The following is a 19,272-nucleotide window of genomic DNA, read 5'->3' on the forward strand; positions in this document are numbered from 1 at the left end:
GAGCCACGTGCAAAGACGGTTATTACATCTTTTATTTATTTATTTATTTACTTATTTATTCATTAGTGGTCATAGTATTGCAGATCCAAGCAGTACAAATACAGAAGTGCATGTTACAGATTAAGGGCAACAATTAAAAATGAACATCTAAAATGAAGCATGCCCCATCACGTTGCGGTGTCAGTCATTGTACCGGCGAATTCCCTTTCTTATGGTACGCAGGAAGAAGGAAAACTTAAATTTTTCAGTTCTAGCAAAGCACGGGGTAAGTAAACCGGGATTATGGTGACGTGCGAAGCTTCCAGCTAAAAATGATACATTGGGTGCAGGATCCAGCGCCAATTTGTTATTAATTATGAGCAAGGAAAGAAATCCTCGACGAATATTTTTTCTTCTTGCGTCAAGGGGATGGATACTGTTAGATTTCAGTTGCTCAGTAGAAGAATCGAACATTTTCGAATCGAATGAATTTCGCTTATATATTTAAGCTGGCCCTGATACAGCGCGTCAGAAATGTTTTCTTTGATGCCTGGTAGCAGCCTAATTGGAAAGTGACGTCGAATGTGGCACATAGAATAAATCATTTCTCTTCTCCCTTTCACCGCCTTTGGAGGCGTGCGGCGGCGAAAAGAGATGAAGAAGATGGGGTTACCCAGGGAATCGGGCGATAATCTGCACTTACCTATAATTGGAATGTCCGTTCGTGTAAAACCAGGCTCTGTGAGGTATCAGTGACGCGGCTGCGGTGCAGGATTCCCAGTTTGAATTTATATTTATGCAGGTGTGGGTTGACACCGACAAACATAGGTGACTCCTGAGGGGAAGTTGAATCTGTAGATCGTTTTCTCATCTACTTTTCGAAGTTCGCACTTCAGAGAAAGATTTACGTAGAGGTCCCTCGCTCCAGCTTAGGGCTCCCGTTAGCTTTGCCAGTATTATTATCGTTCGGTGCGAGCGTTTAAGTATTTGCATCGGGTTCCATTTATGTGATTTTACATGATAACATAATTGCAACTGGTAGTTTGATTTGCTAACTCTTTTCAAATTTTTCGAACTCTTCCTTTTTCACCAAAAATGCTGTTTGTTATTTAGTTTAAATATTCTTCTGTCGTTTTTCATCGATACACTTTTCAAAATTCACGCTTGGCGCTAATATTCTGGCGTAGTCGACTATGGAAATTTCCTTGTTTATGCCACTACACTTTGGCCAGTCCCCTCATGTGGGTATGTGCCATGTTTTAAGAGAAAGAAGAAGAAGATGAACCAGATGGTTGATAGACGCTGTCAACGTGTTCTGCCTACCAAAATCTGGTGAGTTCCTTATTTCAGTGTACTGCTGTATTTGAGGTGATTATGTGTACGCGTCGTGATGAACATTAACCAACTGCGAAAACTGAATGTGCATAACATCAACCAAGGCATGAAGGTGGCAACTTCGTACAGGTACAGGTGCAGGCAATAACTTAATTGCTTCCTTTTTGCTTTCCAGATGCCACAATTAGTTCTATTGCATTTTCAGCATTACTGTCACTAGTCTCAGTCGTCCATGTTTCATTTTGTCTCATTGCTTGGAATTTTCAACGAATCCAGTATCTTCTCAGTTCATGGGTTGTAAACGCCTTTCGGATGAAATTTATGCCGGCCTGGATCGACTGATATCTCTCAAATGGCCATTTGTGGAAGTTAGATTGCGCAGATTCTTGTGCTTAAAAATACGCCTTGAGAAATGTACTCTGCATTCGTATGAATTTCGGCACCTGAAATTCACTGAACCGGTGGCTCATGGAGCTGCTGATCTTGACGACGTAGGATTTGGTTTCCATCAAAACCACTTCACTTTAGTTGATACAGAAAGGTGAAAAAAACACCAGTGTTTTATTCACTCAGTACATTTTAACAAAACGGCAAAAAGTTTGTATTTAGAAATTATTCCCAAGCCCTTCACACTGTCGTGCTTCGTCGCACAGGAGTCAACATTTGCACCAAAAAGTGTAATCATTATTATTAGCAAAGTAAAGACAACAACGGGTGTGATAGTCGCAGCCTTGGCTAGCATAGATCCGTTTTCTGTCTTCGCGTATGTGTCTAATTGTATGTTTTATTTGCATCTGAAGGAGCAAATATGAACCTCTGGAGCTGAGCACTCAAAGAAATAGGCATCGACTCACGATAATTAAGAGCACATACTTTTCAATCGCTTTAAATATTGAATTTTAACGCAATAACGTGAAGTCTCCCGTTGTGCACAAAATCCAGCGTCGTCGGCGTCGACGTCGGCGCTGTGAGCGATAAAATGGAATAGGGTGGCCCAGGGCAGCCACCCCCCGGAGAAGAGGCCTAGTTGAGCCACCTAGGTCACGTGACCATGCGGAATCATTGAAACCTGACCACCGGGTTGTAAGCAAACTAACCACCCCGGCAGGTGACGTTACATTGAGTTACTCGAAAGGTTGCTCGGGATAGAGCAACTTGGGTCGCTCATGACCCACAGGTGGCAGCACCTGCCATCGCAGGGCAGTGGCGCATCCCTTAACCGCGGCACCACTGAGCAAGGAATTGTATGGAGAATTCCAGGGGACATACGAATGTAAAGTTGAGAATGCGAATTCCGCACATATGGGTATTAACTCATTTACGCTATCGTGGCATAGCCTTAAGGCGGAGCTTAAGTGCCCCCCCCCCCCTCACCTAATTGTTTTCATGCATGTGATGTACAGCACAAGGCTGCTACAGATAAGCACCTATCTCTGTCTTTTCATACTTCTACCATGACATCATGTAACACAGTAGGCATGCAAGCTAGTTGGTATACCCCATACAGAGACTTTAAAGCGCATGCATTATATGGTTACCTAGGTAGCCCCTTTCTGAATAAAACTTTAGGTGTTTGTGCAGGGCTGTCGTGTGTCCTTTAGCGCTCATTTTTTTTTTGTGTGTTGGCCTTTGTACGACATGTTTTATACTTTTTCTGCGTGTTCCAGAGTTATTTTCCCGCAAGGAAAATAAGTAACAGAGATGTCCTAGTGCTTTCATTAAACCTCTGTTTCTACGAAAAAAAGGTGAAACATGCGCAAAAATCAAATGCAATATTAAAAGATTATAATAAATGCGTATTGAGAGTAGGCAACCGTTAGTTCAGGGCTACGTTGGTTGTCTGATTCCGTATGAGACGCGGTACATGTGGCTCATGTTCTATTCACTCTATCTAAAATTCGGAAGGGTTTATTAGGAAGGTTTCCAACAATAGTAATGCGTTGATTGTTGAGAGCCAGTCTTGTTTTCTTAATTTCTGCACGAATGCTTACAGAGTGCAGCAAAAATTCGCGCACATGAAGACATAACCTGCGTATGGGGAAATGGAATCGGAGGCACTATTGATACAATCGACAGTGGCATTTGGAGGCTGTTTCCTAACATTATAATGCAGTCCGTCCGATTATCTTATAGCGCCTCTTATTTCTACTTCGCAGGACACTTTCAAGGCGCGACTGAACCAACTGCCGCTAATTAGAATAAAAGCTCCAAGCAGAATGGTTCCACCTGACATCAGCAGGAGGGCCTTCTTCCTGCCCCTCGTGGCGCTGACTGAGCTGGCAGCGCTGGCGCGTAGTTCGAGTCCTCTGGAGGACGCCTTGAAGGGCACGGTTCCGCTGTACCAACTCAACAACCACCAGGGCGCGGTGTCGTCCAACCAGTCATCGAGCTACACGTGTTTCGCGGTGACACGGATGCCAACCAGCCTCCGCTGGGAGGTGAACGGCTCGCAGGCCCTTGACAAAGAGTACTTCATTACGTACTACAGCCAGCTGGGCAGCATCTCCTCAAAGTCCAAGAACATATTCGCCCGTTACAGCACGCTGACGATGAAAAAGACGACGGTGAGTGCATGCATGCGTGCCTGCAAAAGTGACGTTTTTCTGCTTGCAGAAGGACACGGTATAACTTCATCGTATTTTGTTTTCATGGCAAAATCAGATTTTTTGGTTCATCGCGCCTGTCTGGAGTTTGTTCTCGAGCGAAAAAGGTGCATTTATTGAGGAAAAAATTTGATTAAAAAACAGAATATTTTTTCTCTTCATCAGATCCAAACTCGTGACGTCAAGGCTGAAAAGTACTCCGTGATCACCGTGACGAAGTAAATGGCAGTTTATCATGGCCTCAGGGATTCGCGAAATAAAGATTGCTTTGACGATCTCGATGACGCTACCTGTAACTTAAACGCGATGGCGTTGAGGCTCCCTTTGCGCAGAAAACCCGGCTTCCGCGTTGTGAATGAAACAACAGGTGGCCCGCCTGCCACCGAGGTCACGTGACTTTGCGACGTCATCAAAACCTGCCTAACGGATTGTGCGCAAACTATATATTGTGGCAGGTGGCCGTTAAATTACCGATCAGACGCCAGAAGTTTCTCTAGGGCAGCAACCTGGGTCCCACAAGCCCTCCACCGGTGGCTGAGTTTTTAAACAGCCACCTGTCGGGGTAGCGGGGCATCGCTTAACCGCTGCGCCACTGCACCAGAAGTGGTACGAGGACTACTCGTAATCTATGAATATAAAGCACAGAACGACAGTTTATGCGAAGTGATACGCAAAGAGGATCCCAGGCTGCTGAAGGGATCCATTAGCACTACCGCGTCATAACCTCACACCAGAGCTTAAGGGTCCCCTTAATTTTTGTTTCCACCTTTTATGGATTATATATGATTCGTTTCAATCACGATAGCCCATTTAATATTATTAGAACCTGATAATTATCGGTGCAGCCAATTTTTGGTTTGTGCTCATTGTCCATTTAAGAGGCGATAAACGAAGAAAGTATCGTTCGAGTGGTCACCTGTTGGGGGCCACGCGACACTTGCCCGTCTCAGTCTCCTCTCCTAGCCGGGTCGTGTTCTAAGGAGAGGTGAAAGTACGACCGATGCTACGCTTAACTTCCTCAAGGTATCCTTCCCGTCCTTACATGCAACATGCTGTTCCTGCTGCCCAAAGGTTAATACACTATGCGCATATTGTTCAAAGGGTACTTGCAAACGGGGAACTCCAAGTGGACTTGAAAAAGCAGAGTAACGAGACGTAAAATGAAACAGACTTCATATTGTGCGCGCATCCTGCTATGGTGTAGAATGTGGCGGTGCTCGGAATTTACTGATAATAGGATGATGAGATCTACAATTGGCCTCAATTTCAACATAGAAGGGCGAAAATTATCAAACGAAAAGACGCATCAAGGAGTTAGCGGTAAGAGGGAAAATAGAAGCGTTTAGGATCTCAAAGGAAGAGCAGAATTCTGCTCTAGAGGAGGATGACGACCTTAGAACTCGGGAGAAGAATGATAATCTCAGAAATATCATTCCGAAATAGGTAACAGAAGCAGAGGGTAGGTAACCAGGACAGAATGCTGGCAAGCTCTCACGAGAGACGAAATACCTGATTAAGAAACGGCAAAGCATGAAAGTCTCTAGTCACGTATATAGGACAGAACTGGCAGAGCTGTCAAATTTATTGAGTGAGCGTAAGGCAACCGACATTAGGAAGCGCAATATGAAGAGGATCGAGCAGGCTCTGAAGAAGGGGCCAGTCTAGAAGAAGGTCAGGAGGAAATCCGTTTTTTTAACTCACAAACATCATTTACAAACATTTTTTTATCGAAAAACATCAGTTGCACGTTTTTAGAAACAAGGAGTGGAATGTTTTACAATATGGACAAGATAGTTAAAATTTAGGAATTCTCCGCAGACCTGTACAGTATTCGAAATAATCTTGGATGTTAATGATGAAGCCAGTGGTGTGTGCAAAAATAGAACACTCCCGTCTGTAATGAGAGGAGGTAAAGAAAGCCTTATATGCAATGCAAAGGCTGGATACTCATGGTGAGGATCAGATATCTGCGGATTAGTTGAAGGACTGTGGGACATTGTGCTACAAAGATTTGCCACCCCTGTATATGCAGTGCCTTATGACCTCGAGCGTACCGAAATTTTGAGAAGACCTCTAACACCATCTTAACTTATAAATGACGTCAAGGGCATAAAAAATCACAGACCATTCAGTTTTCTCTTGCTTGTTTGGTATTTACAAAGGTAATAGCTAATAGATATAGATAAACCTTAGACTTCAGTCAACCAGAGGACCATGGTGCATTTCGGAAAGGCTACCCGACAATTAACAGTAAGAATCAGATGATACAAGATTGAGCAGAATACTACCAGCCTCTTTAAACAGCCTTCATAGACTATGAAAAAGTATACGATTCAGCGTAAACCTCACAAGTCAAAGGTGGTGAGGTTTAAAGTTCTCGAAAATATCTATAGCAGTTGCACAGCAACCATAGCCATTCAGAGGGCAAATAATAAAATAACGGCCAGGAAGGGTATCAGAGAAAGAGATACGATCTCACCGGCACAATTCACCGCGTGTTTAAAGCAGGAATTCATATAATAGGATTGGTAAGGGTTGGGAAAAAACTTAATAGAGAATACCTTACTAATCTCAAATTCACTGATGACATCGCCTCGCTAAGGAACTCCGGGAACAAAATTGAAAGCACGATTGAGGTACTATACACAAGCAAAACAGAATGATGGGTCTAAAATTGACATGCCAAAAACAAAAGTAATGTTCAGTAGTCTCGGTATGGAACAAAAGTTTACTGTGGGCAGTGAAGCGTTGGAAGTGGTAAGAAAGTACATGCACGTTGGATGACCGCAGGTCTGGACCACGAAGTGAAATTATTAGAAGGATAAGAATGGGATGGAGCTCTGTAGGCAGGCACTCTCAGTTGATGAAGAGCAAAACCGAAAATTGGGCGAGTTTAATAACGTTGATGATGAAAAAATAGCGCAAAAGGAACACGGGGGGACGTAAGGGGAACGACGCAGACAAGCGCTTGTCTGCGTCGTTCCCTTTTGCTTCCTTCGTGTTCCTTTTATGCTATTTTTTCGTCATAATGAGGAGCAATTAACCAATGTTCATCCGGAGTAAAGTATATACCAGTCGCATCTTTTCGGTACTCACTTTTATGGCAGAAATGAGGAGCCTAACGAAAAGGGTTGAACTTGAATTGAGGACAGTGTATCGAGCCATGGAAAGGAAAATTACATGGGCACAGTGCGTCAGGGTTGAAACGTGAGTTAAACACATCCTATCCGAAATAAAGAGAAAAAAATGGACATGGGCGGGGCATGTAATGCGAAGACAAGATAACCGACTGCCTTCAAGGGTAACATAGTAGATTCCAAAAGCAAGCGCAGCAGGAGGCAGCAGAAAGTGAAGTGGGCGGATGAGGTGACGAAGTATGCGGCAATAAGGCGGACACGGCCATCTGAGAGGAGGGTGAACTGGAGAATTATGGGAGAGGCCTTTGCCCTGTAGTAGGCGTTGTTAGACTGAGGATGATGACTGCAGACAATATGCCACAGGGCATAATAGCAAGCGTTACTGCCGCGATTAGTGAGAACCCATCATTGCAGATACGCCGAGGAAAGCTGTGGTCAAAATTTAAGGCCTGTGCATTCAACGTTTGGAAATGCCTAGATGCATGCCGAGGTCGACATACTACCCTTTTTTCTCTGAAGGACGCATCAAACCTATTTATTTCACTTTACTGAAACATTAGTTCAGTGTTCGCTGTATGTAAGGACACTAGAGCTTGAGTTATTAACGAAGTCTGAGCTATTTGCTACACACATTATGATCGGTGAGCAGCACTGAACTTCTGCAGCCTTGGCGTAATGAAAAAGCTTTTCTAGCAGTCGCTCTGCACACCTAACGCTACTTGTATGCCTCATGCCTCTGGATTAATGCCTCTTTTCCGCACAGAAGTCACAAGTGCGTTGCGTCGTTGAGGTGCACGACGCAAACCGCTCTCCGGGTTCCACGATCGTTAAGCTGAGCACTGTTTCGACGGTGTCCGGGAGCGACCAAGGCTTCCTGCACGTGACCTACGGGCAGCCCTGTCGGCGGCGCAGCCACGGCTGCGCGACCGAGCACGCCAGCTGCAGTACCCAGATGAGCGACAGTCCGATCTGCCTCTGTGAGACGGGCTACAGATACGTCAACACGGTAAAACAATTTGCCGGTCACTTAGCAGTATATTGCTCGGTCGACTGGCTGGTGAATCAGTCGACCAGTCAGATCAATCAATCAATCAATCAATCAATCAATCAATCAATCAATCAATCAATCAATCAATCAGCTGGCTGGTCGATCGGTTGCGACCGCTGCGCGTGTTCGGGATTTTCAGGAAGTGGGGAACCAAAGTTTATCAAGCAGTCTATCGCTCGGTCGACTGGCTGGTGAATCAGTCGACCAGTCAGATCAATCCATCAATCCATCAATTCATCAATCAATCAATCAATCCATCCATCCATCAATCAATTCATCAATCAATCAATCAGCTGGCCGGTCGATCGGTTCCGACCGCTGCGCGTGTTCGGGATTTTCAGGAAGTGGGGAACCAAAGTTTATCATGCAGTCTATCGCTCGGTCGACCGGCTGGTGAATCAGTCGACCAGTCAGATCAATCAATCAATCAATCAATCAATCAATCAATCAATCAATCAATCAATCAATCAATCAATCAATCAATCAGCTGGCTGGTCGATCGGTTTCAATCGCTGCGCGTGTTCGGGATTTTCAGGAAGTGGGGAACCAAAGTTTATCAAGCAGTCTATCGCTCGGTCGACTGGCTGGTGAATCAGTCGACCAGTCAGATAAATCAATCAATCAATCAATCATCATCATCATCAATCAATCAACTGGCCGGTCGATCGGTTCCGACCTCTGCGCGTGTTCGGGATTTTCAGGAAGTGAAGAACCAAAGTTTATCAAGCAGTCTATCGCTCGGTCTACTGGCTGGTGAATCAGTCGACCAGTCAGATAAATCAATCAATCAATCAATGCATCAATCCATCAATCAATCCATCAATCCATCAATCAATCAACCAGCTGGCCGGTCGATCGGTTCCGACCGCTGCGCGTGTTCGGGATTTTCAGGAAGTGGGGAACCAAAGTTTATCAAGCAGTCCATCGCTCGGTCGACTGGCTGGTGAATCAGTCGACCAGTCAGATCAATCAATCAATCAATCAATCAGCTGGCCGGTCGATCGGTTCCGACCGCTGCGCGTGTTCGGGATTTTCAGGAAGTGGGGAACCAAAGTTTATCAAATATAGCGGTGCTGTGGAGAAGTGCTTCCGGGCGCAGCCTGGGTTATTGCGCTTGTTTTAAAATTTTTCGATAACTTTGCGCTTTTTTGTCGACGTTGGCAACCTCCTGTGAATCAGTATTTTGTTGTTCGACGGTGTAAAAGTACTAAACGAGAGACAAGGAAGAACTCTCTATCTGGCGTATAAAAACGGTAGATGTGAATGCTGAGCTGAGGACGGTGGACGCACACTTTGGAGAGAATTTAAAATCAATAACATCGACGTGGGAGACTTGTGCAATAAGGGAATGACTGATCTAGGAGCGCAGTTGCTTTGGATTCAGCACTGCAGGTAAATAAACCTCAGAGACTGTGATGGGGCTTCCGCAGAAAACTCAGTAGAAACGTTCTCTACGTGGCACGAGTTTCAACTGCTAAAGTTGTCCCTGCTTTGAGTTTTTTCGTGCTCACAAGTTTTAATATAGACGCGAATATAAATTTTTAATCGTGCGTAAAGGTAAATGCGAGAACAATGTGAGATCGCCTTTTCTTCACACTGTTTTCTCGGACCAGCCGCGCCCTGCGCTTGGTTTGTTCATAAATAGGAGTTGCAAGGCAAGTGATTATGTTAGACCACCATGAAATAATTATTTTGTCCGATTCTCTTCGGTTCCTACCATCCGCCCGTCTGAGTGGATGTTTCCAGTCGCAGCCAAGGCATGGGGCAATAACGATGCGCAAAACTGTGTAGATTACAGATCACAGTACACGCACGCCATAATCTATAGGGCCTGCCATTACACGGCATTCATGCACAAAAATCCTAACGCTTTCGATGGTTTCGTGAGCTCATCCATGATTGCTAACAAATAGCATCTCGTTTTTTGCATAGGTCAGTGCAAATCATCGCTTTAGAAAAACAGGTTCGGTGCCTGATAATCACTGCGCTGTCATGGTCCTGCTTCTTGTCTCCATGCTTTCTCTGTATTGCTGGCAATAGAAAACTCGCGCTATAATACTTACCGCCTGTTCAATCTCTTCAGCATGCAGACAAGCAAGTAACAGGGCTCCTGATATAATGACGAATATTTCTGAGTGTGCCTGCGAACGACTCACTCAACGGAGCAAATAGCGTGGTTCTGCGCGCCGATCCTTTTTAGACTAGTTCGCAGCGCCGCCGCAGGGTGGCGTCGATTTCCTGATAATCTTGATTACAGCATGGATGATTGCTTACAGCAGAGTTAAACAAAAATAGAGAAAAAAACCTGAGCATGGTGGCAACTACCGATGCCCCGTTTCAAAGGGGACGCTCCTGCCTTCCATCCATCCATCCATCGCCGATAAGCGGGAGTTGAACGGGACACAAGAAAGGCCAGAGAACCCAGAACTCCGGTTGCGCTACAATCAGGGTCACATAGTTCAAGTGCAGAAATGTTTTCTAGGTTATAGCCACCACCCTTTCTTCTTTGCACGGTTGTGTCTCATTCTGCTGGCGCCGTTCGCTGTCAATTACGTGCCCCACATATTCACCTCAACGCCCGTTCAAGTTAAGCAGTTCGTTGCCCCCTTCTGATCTCTCAAACCTGCAGTCGGGGCTGTGCATGGCCCTCCAGGCGCACATGTCTGCCTGCCTACTGGACTACCCCTGCGCCCTGGCGGCAGACAGATGCAACGACGGCCGTTGTAACTGCCGAGAAGGCTTCCTCGCGGACAGCTCCGGCTGCCAGGCCAACGTGACGCTCAACAGTGGGTGCGATGAACATCGCTTGTGCCCCGAGGGAGCTCACTGCGTCAACAACATCTGCACTTGCAGGTAACTTCAGCTGGCGATGTGAGACGGCCTTCGCACTGTCTGTACTTTGTTACTCCCCAGGGCGAGTGTATTTGAAAGACGGAGGGTAGTATTGTATGCCTGTTAGCAAAAGGCGAACACTCGTGTGTAGGCTCCGGGTAGATTCAAATAGCAGCATTTCCCTGCCATGAGAGAACTTGCGAAATCATTACCACAATTCTATTTAGTTTAGCGGGTGATTAAAGGGACTTATGGCACGCTTCTAGTCGGTACAGCCGATAAAGTGCCTATAGAGCCTATGCAAGTTACAGTCAGTCTTCAGTCAGTTAGAGTCTGGCTTTCAAACATAAAAATGCTTTTAGCTCGCATTCTCTGAGAAGTAAACCGGAAACCACGGCGAACCTGAAAGATAGCATGAGGGCTCACCTAACGCCAAACTCATCCGAGATATTCTGAGCAGTATCCAGCAGAAAAAAAAAAATTCAGCCTCGGGCGTGATTCGAACCACCGCAGAGTAACTTCGACTCCCAGTGTCTTAGAACACTCTCCAGCTGCATGTTATAACTGGTAGTAGCCTCTCGCGTTCTGCGTTGGATATCGTCGTCATCGTCTCTGCACTTTCGTCATGCGCCGGAAAAGTTTGTGAAGACTGCTGAAGAGCAGGAGAGCGCTATGACGCTTCAAATGGACCTTACGTACGCAGCGACAGACGTTGAACGCTCCGCCCAGTAAGAAAAAGCTTATGCTGACTTTAAACAATAAAGAACGCAGTAACTGTTTCCCTGTAGGTGGACACCTTAACTGCGCCAAAAGGTATGTAGCAGGGAGAGAAAGATGGAAGAGTGAAAGAGGAGCTGTATAGTGAAGAGCTCGGGACTAATTTGGACCACCTAGGAGTTCTTAAACGTGCACTGACATCACATAGTTCGCGGGAGTCTTTTGCATTTTGCCTACATCGAAATACGAAAAAGAAAACAGCGTGATTTAAAGCACATGTGGCGACCTTCCTGAACAGCGCCGGCCACGTATGCGCATGTTCTACAGGTCCCGGTTCAGCGTTCTGTGTAACGCTTACTAGCACCACGTCATCTTTTTTGGCACTTGCCCGGCGCTAGTCACCCGGTTCTCTACGCGCAAAAAGCGGAGAAGGAATCCAAGCACGCTGCACAGCTAAAAAAAAAACAGTGGCTGATTACGGAGGCTCCTGAAGATAAGAGTAGAGATATGACAATCTATGAATCGCCCTTTGATGCGCTACTTGTTTACTTCATTGGATTTCACTCTTACGTATACTCTCGACAACGAGCTAGAAATTCCTCCCCCATCTCCAGTGCGAGAGTGCCTGTGCTAAAACGACATGCGCTACAGGAGTGTACAAATGAGCGACGTAGCACTGAAGACGAAGAGGGCTATCTGCCAAGTTTTCAAACAGACTTAGTTGTGTTGCTCTACAGGAAAACGCTCTACTAGCAAAGTCTTCTTGCAGAACTCACGCGTGGTCAAGTCCAGCTTTTTCGGGCAAGAATTTTGAAAATTGATGAAATTGCAAGATACTGTAATATAAACATTGATGGTAATGGTCCATTATTTTCATATCTGGCAAAATATTTCTTTCAATGTGTTTCCAGGGATCGCATCGAGCGGTTAAGACTTCCATATCAAACCAATGGGGAACGACTTTGACGATAGTAAAAACGTCGATGGAAAAAAAATACAAGACTGCCGTCGGGTGATCTGCGCATATATCGATTGCTATTGCGAAATCTTTCATGCTATGAAAAAAATGCGTTCATAAACGAATTACCGCTCAAAAATGCTTTTGTGCAAAATTTCTGGGTATGAAATAGAATAAAACTGAAGCGTCTAAATTCGCTTCAAATGGTTATCACAATTAAAAATGCGTAGAAAATTGTCTGACGCTTACCATGCCTTGAGCTATCTGTGGCAGCACAAGCCTACAAGTTCAAGACCTGAGCTTGCGCGCAACTGCCCTGGTCTTGGAGTGACCACAAGACAGTTGGGCAGACTCGCTTTCAATAACGGCGCTTCACTGGAAACATCCAGTCTAAATTCGATACTCTTAAGAAAAGAACTTAATTTTAAAAATGTACAATAATTTACGCCCTCCTGGAAGGTATGACAGGATGCGAAATTGAAAACATAAAGGAGTAAGACCATTTCGAAACATTTCTTAAATAACGAACTGCTGCTGAGCTAATCTCTGCCTTGCGCTGTTTGATTCAGCGATAGTCCTAACAAACACCATGGCATCGGCATAACATGTGCGGAGAGAGAGAAGCTAGGAGTTGTTCAGGTACAATTGTAGAAGGTCCAGATGCCGTAGATTAACCTCGCTGCCGCTTACTCCGGTTAGGCGCATGCCTAGTTTGCATTGGGCGTCATGAGTCAGTTTGATACCGCCGGTCGTCAGACTTAATTTCAGCATCTCGCACGTTAGGATTGTCTGCGCAGCGACGCTGTTTCTCAAGATTATGGGAGCAGACTTCTTCCTTCTTCTTTTGCTGCTGCTAATACTTCTTTTGTTTCTCTGTTCTTCTCTTCTTCATCTCTTCTTTCTCTCTTATTTCCCTTCTTCTTCACCCACTTTCTCTTCTTTCTGCTCCATTTATCTTCCTTGGCTTGGCTTGGCTTCTGTCTTCTTACCTTCAGCACCTGTTCCGCGTGTCGTCACACCGGCTACACGCGGTCGTTACGGCCTACGCTGAAGCTTCTCACGGGAGCTCTCGCTGCACAATAAAGAAACAGAACATCGGTGCCTCCACTCCATACATATCCGGCCCAGCTGAGGGATTTAATTCATCTGAGTACAAGCTGGGCGAGTCGGTTCGATTTCATAATTGTACAGCGCGAAAGATGACAAACGAAAACGAGGCGAGACAAACACGGTGCTGCCTAACGACTGAGTTGTTATAATTATGATCATCTCAATACTTGAACTGCGCAGAAATAATGGCTTTCATGTTAAGGCTTTGACATTCGGCCTCCGGCTTGACGAATTTCGTTCTGCACGTTAATACGTATATGTGGCTTGTCCTAGAGTTCTTCAAACCTGCACATTAATGGACCGTAGCCGCAGCCATCTTAAGATGGAGCAGCTATGAAGGCACTCTTCAGATATTTAAGAGCCACAAGGTTGAATGCCTGACTGCAGGTACCAAAGGCACTATATATGGCAAGGCATAAGAAGTTAAACGTCCCGAAGGAAAACATCACTATGAGGTACGCTGTATGGAAGTGTTCCGGATTAACTTAGACCACTTGGAGTTCTTTAACGCGCTTACATAGCACAGCATGCGGGAGTTTTTGCTTTTCGCCTCCATCTAAAATGTGGCTGCGGCGGCCGGGGTTCGATCCCACGACCTTGATTGAGATCAGCAGCCGAACGCCAAAGGCACTGAGCCACCGCGGGGGGTTATTGGCGAAAGCACGACACGAACACGCTTCATACGACGAATTTCTGAACCTTTGTAGCACTTTTGCGCTTTATTTTCTGCATAAATGCAGCTGAGCTGGACGCTAAAGTGAAATTTTAGTAGAGGAAGCTTTGACGATTCAAAGACAATTCGACCAGTCCTGCGAGATAAATATTGCACATTCAAAGAGAAATAGAGTTCTCAAAATTTCTGAGAAAATCTTGTTCACCTCATCTAAATTTAACAATTTTTTTTAGCATTGACCTCGTGCAAAGCAAATAAAATTTTCTTTCAAGTTTCCAACGCTGCACAAGTGACCTCTTTGTAATGTGTTCCAGCTTGCGCTACCGAATTGCGATGGAAATTTCTAAAAACATTTCATGAGGTTGGTGACTTTAACGGCTACTTGCGAGTAATAACTGGACATTCGACCATGATTTTTGGCAACGAAACTGTTATTTTAGATTTACCGCCAGCGCAGGTAATTTTTCATCCCTCCTAATGTGCGCCTGTGTACACACGTAACCCACAGCCTAGTTCTTTTGATCGTCTATTGCCAGCCCAGGAATCGACCGATAAAAATGACGCTGGGCATTGCGCAGTGTCCGGCTAGTGCCATCTAGCTTCAGTTGTGCAAAGCTTTGTCTTCGACGATTTTTTTTCTCTCTCTCTCTTGCAGCTCTATCGCAATACTATAGATGGCGCGAGCCGCCCGTCGCTAATTTAGTTCTGAAAGTTTTATCTCTCAACCTAGGTCACCTAGGCACCGGACCTATTTTGAGGTGAAAGACTCTGAAAGAATAAGTTATCTTCAAAGACGAGGATTCCATGGGGTCCTTACTCACACCCGAAAGCGTCGTATGGAAAAAAAATATTTGTACATAATTTCGTGAAGCACGCCTGCCATCTCCTTCTTTAAAAAAATAATGGAAGTAAAAAGTTCCTTTTCTTTATATCCATCTGAAAACATTAAATGTGAACAGTGATGGCAGCAAAAAAAAAAGAATCTATGTAATGTAAATACTTGATAGAGCTATATATTAACCAATATGAGCTTGTTGTGGCTATTTATACTAGCCATTTCTCAGTTTCTAGTTAGCTACATCATCCGATGCACCCCACCGTAATAATCATCATTCGCCAATAAAAATAAATCTATTGGGCCGGCGTTGCAATTTGGAGCTGAAGACATGTTTAGTTTTGTGTTAGAGCTTAATTCTACCAATGAGTAATTTATTCAGGTGCTCTTGAAAGTTTTTTTCTGCTTGTGGTAAGCTCATTACTTCGATGTGCTCTAGTATTGTATTGCTTTATTCGTATGCTAACGGCTGCATACTAACACTGTGTTCAGCTGGAAAAAAATTTATAAAGCATCGCTATTTGTTTTACTCGCTGTAATGCAGTAAGCTTATTGGCTCGACTGTAATTCACAGTAGCTGGCTTGTGCACGCAAGATAAGCGTACCTGCAATATGCGTACCTGTACGTCACTTGCGCGCGCATTATATAGTACATCTCTTTGGAGTGCAGTATCCCGATAGGGCTTTATATTTATAGCATTTCGCATTAAAGACAGTATATAATGCCCCCCCCCCCCCCTCCTTCTATGGCCACTGATATAAAGTATTTGTGATGAACTGCTTCGTTTAGAAGTATCACGTAGATGGCTTGCTAGTGTTCTATTTTCAAAAGATTGGGGCGATTGATGCAGATACCGTAAAAGACACACGTCTGAATTATACCTAGGCAGTTGCCGAAAACTGCACACCAGCTAGCAATCGGTGGGCTATTCCTAAACAAGATTGAGAGCCTAACATTCCTGCATCGGCAAGCAAATCCTACCACGAGCGCACTTTTCGTAGGGGAATACGTTTAATAGTTCCACCTATGAGAGGAAGTGACACCCATGTCACATCAAGAGAAATGAGTCATCATTCATGATCTATTTTTTAAGTGATAGGTGTATAAAATTAGGGTTCTTTGCTTTGTCGACGGAGATGTCTGTAACACAAATTTCCTGAACGCAGTGCCATGCGGTTAGGAGTTATATGTTTGCGCATTTAATGAAAAGCTGTTAGTTTTCTGCTCTATTCATACATAGCTAACTCTGCAGTGTTTGTGTCTCATGTATGATCAACAATGTAGACCTATGATTACTGCCAAGAGCGAGCGAAGAAAAAGCGAAGAACTCATCCAGTGCTGCGTGTAGCAGCAGACCACACCGCCTTAAACGCGGTGGTAGTGGTTAAGCTTGTTCATCCTGTACAAACCTGGAAGGAATATCATTCTGTTCCGGTGTGCGACGTGTCTGCGGTGCAGGCTATGCGCGATCACCTAAGCGCTGGAAACGCCTAGGTTGTTGACCTTACGCTTGGTTAAGTCAAAGGTCAAGATTATGCCTAGTCAAGTTCCAATGAAAAGTAGTTTACTTAAAGCTGCGGCAAGCCGGTCGGCGAAGCTGACTAGGCAAGCTAAATGTAAAGTCACAGGCAAAACTGTCTGGCCCGCAGGGTTCGTTGTCGAATCATGTAACGGGGCAACACACCTGCGTCATCCTAGAAGTTACAGAGCCTTGACGGGGCCAGGACGAGAGGTGTGTGATCACTATTCTAGGATTTGGAGGTACATGTGTGCTGTTAATCGTCTAATTACAACATCTCGACAACGAACCCTGTCTGTCGGGCACTTTGACAAAGTCCATGCACCACCTTCCCAATGGCCAAGGAATTGGACCCTGCAGGATGGGAGAAAGTGCGGACATTGCTGTCCAGCTCCATTTGCGGTGTGATGAAAACAGTTACCAAAGGCAACCCATCTCTGACCCCGGGAACGCAATGCACCTGCGCAGGCCAGGCTACGTGCCCTGGGGCTACGGCTGCCTGCGGAAGTTTCTGTCAGGAGACGGCATGCGCAGAGTTCACTCGGTCATCCGTTTCCTCCTGACGGCCGTCTTCACCGTCGCCATGGTAGTTCTGGGCGTGTGGCTCTACCACCACTCCCACAGCCCGTCGCTCATGCGGGAGCGCTCGGTGGCCAACTGGGAGTACATGCCCAAGATGGACCAGAGCTGACGCTCCCCGACCATCGAACGATGGGGTACTGTGGCTCGAACTTTCCGCCCAGTTTTTAGCGTTTCTTGCTTTCCGATATCCGCTTGTAGTGTACTGTGACGGTATGTGCAGTTTCTTTTCGCAATCTGTTCTCCTTGTTATCATTTCACTGTTATATTCCGCATTTAGAAGACTATTATGGTGCCTGCAGTGTATTATTCAGTGGGAACACAAGAAGGGAAAAAAAGTGCTGTTATTGTTTTTCTCGGAGGCGTTTGCAGATCTTACAATGAATGAGAAGTGTGTGTAATCGTTTGAAATGTTTCATTTATGAAATTTGTTCATGTTTTTTAGAACCCTCTTATCGCTCAACTGATCAACAGAATCAACAGAAAACCCTACTGCTTTCTGTTGATTCTTTCGTTCAGATTAAATATTACTGGTTTGTTTTCTGCAGAGTGTTCAGAACTTTGCAAAATACGTCATAGAATCACGGTTAGGTGGGATGGATACTATGTTCCTTTCATGTGACTGTTTTTGAAACATTTGTCCTGCTGGAGCAGCAACTGATTATATGAAATATATTTGCCTTTCACATCGGCCCCAAATAAAAAGATGAACTGTTGAATAGAATCATAAAGTGCTCGCGATCAATTTTATTCTTTTTTCTTGTCCATCAGTACCGCTTTTCCGTCCACGGAAAAGCCGGTCTATTGTAAACTCACCATAATTGTGTGATTAAAATCTATTTTTTTTGTTCGTGCCTTGTACTTAACCAAATGACATGCATCAGTACTTAACAGTTATCTTTAATTAGTTCATGTGGGACGAGCTCATGCTTATGTAAGTACCTTTGTTTCGACAGTTGACTTAAGTTTAAATAGATCTAGGCGAGACATAATTGATTATTTTTAAGGTAGTTTGAGACGGTGAAAATTTTCATTAATTGAAGTTAGCTGTTTAAATGTTTCACTTTCCTGGGAGAACACGTTTCTCATTCTGCAGGTAAGAGCCGCTGCGGTGGCTCAGTGGTTATGGCGCTCGGCTGCTGACCCGAAACGCGGGTTCGATCCCGGCCGCGGCGGTCCAATTTCGATGGAGGCGAAATTCTAGAGGCCCGTGTGCTGTGCGATGTCAGTGCACGTTAAAGCACCCCAGGTGGTCGAAATATCCGGAGCCCTTCACTACACTGTCCCGCATAGCCTGAGTCGCTTTCGGACGTTAAACACCCATCAATCATAAGTCATTCTGCAGTTAAAGAAACAGGCCCTTAGAGTGCCCTTGAAGCAAATGCAATTGTTACTTTTGTGAGTTTTGCAGCAGTGCTACCTGTTTTCAGTAGTAAATCCTGCATACTCCTGTACATCGAATCTTCCACGAAGAAATGTAACCCACAGACTTGTCCATGAAAATAATTTGAAAATTTCAACACGGAACGGGAAGTTAAGGTAAAAAAAAAATACAGTACCTATTTAAAGCGGCTAATTTCGTTTCTTAAATTTTCAGTGCATTTTGTTAGACCTGCCACGCCCGTGTTTTTAGAGAAAAATGGTAAATGCTTGTTGGCTCTAACTTGCAGATCACTCATTATAAGCACGACTTCACGATTACATACAACGGCATCCTTTTCGCTAATACATCGTTGGAGAAAGCATTTCCCTGGTTCTTGAACATTTAAGTAAAGAGTACGACATAGGCCCCTTCATAGAAGGGCTCTGTATCGTTTAATGTCCATGAACAAGGAGAATTTCGTAGCCCTTTGCCATTTTGAGAAAAATTATTTTTTTTTTTTGCCGGAAGGTTTACTGGAAGATGAACTGAACAGTTCAGTTTATTTTTTATCTTTTTCTTTGAC

General features: G+C 44.7%; 2 protein-coding genes across 3 annotated transcripts in view; one reads left to right on the forward strand and one right to left on the reverse strand.

Moving 5' to 3' along the window:
- Positions 1–19,272, reverse strand: part of LOC144136593 (pro-neuropeptide Y-like) — a 205,587-nt gene that overhangs the window by 38,719 nt on the left and 147,596 nt on the right. The window lies entirely within an intron of this gene.
- LOC144094646 (uncharacterized) lies at positions 1,257–17,479 on the forward strand. The gene is made up of 5 exons (XM_077628568.1): positions 1,257–1,311; positions 3,471–3,878; positions 7,818–8,060; positions 10,732–10,955; positions 17,216–17,479. The coding sequence occupies exons 2-5, from the start codon at positions 3,531–3,533 to the stop codon at positions 17,436–17,438; spliced, it is 1,038 nt and encodes a 345-aa protein (XP_077484694.1). The 5' UTR covers positions 1,257–1,311; positions 3,471–3,530; the 3' UTR covers positions 17,439–17,479.

This window comes from Amblyomma americanum, chromosome 6 (genome assembly GCF_052857255.1).
Source record: "Amblyomma americanum isolate KBUSLIRL-KWMA chromosome 6, ASM5285725v1, whole genome shotgun sequence".
NCBI classification, from domain to species: Eukaryota; Metazoa; Arthropoda; class Arachnida; order Ixodida; family Ixodidae; genus Amblyomma; species Amblyomma americanum.

Excerpts from the sequence above, each read along its gene's own strand:
- LOC144094646 (XM_077628568.1), top strand. The coding sequence starts at position 3,531 with ATGGTTCCACCTGACATCAGCAGGAGGGCCTTCTTCCTGCCCCTCGTG. Across the intron at positions 3,879-7,817 it reads TGACGATGAAAAAGACGACG|AAGTCACAAGTGCGTTGCGT; the intron begins GTGAGTGCATGC and ends TTTTCCGCACAG. Across the intron at positions 8,061-10,731 it reads GCTACAGATACGTCAACACG|TCGGGGCTGTGCATGGCCCT; the intron begins GTAAAACAATTT and ends TCAAACCTGCAG.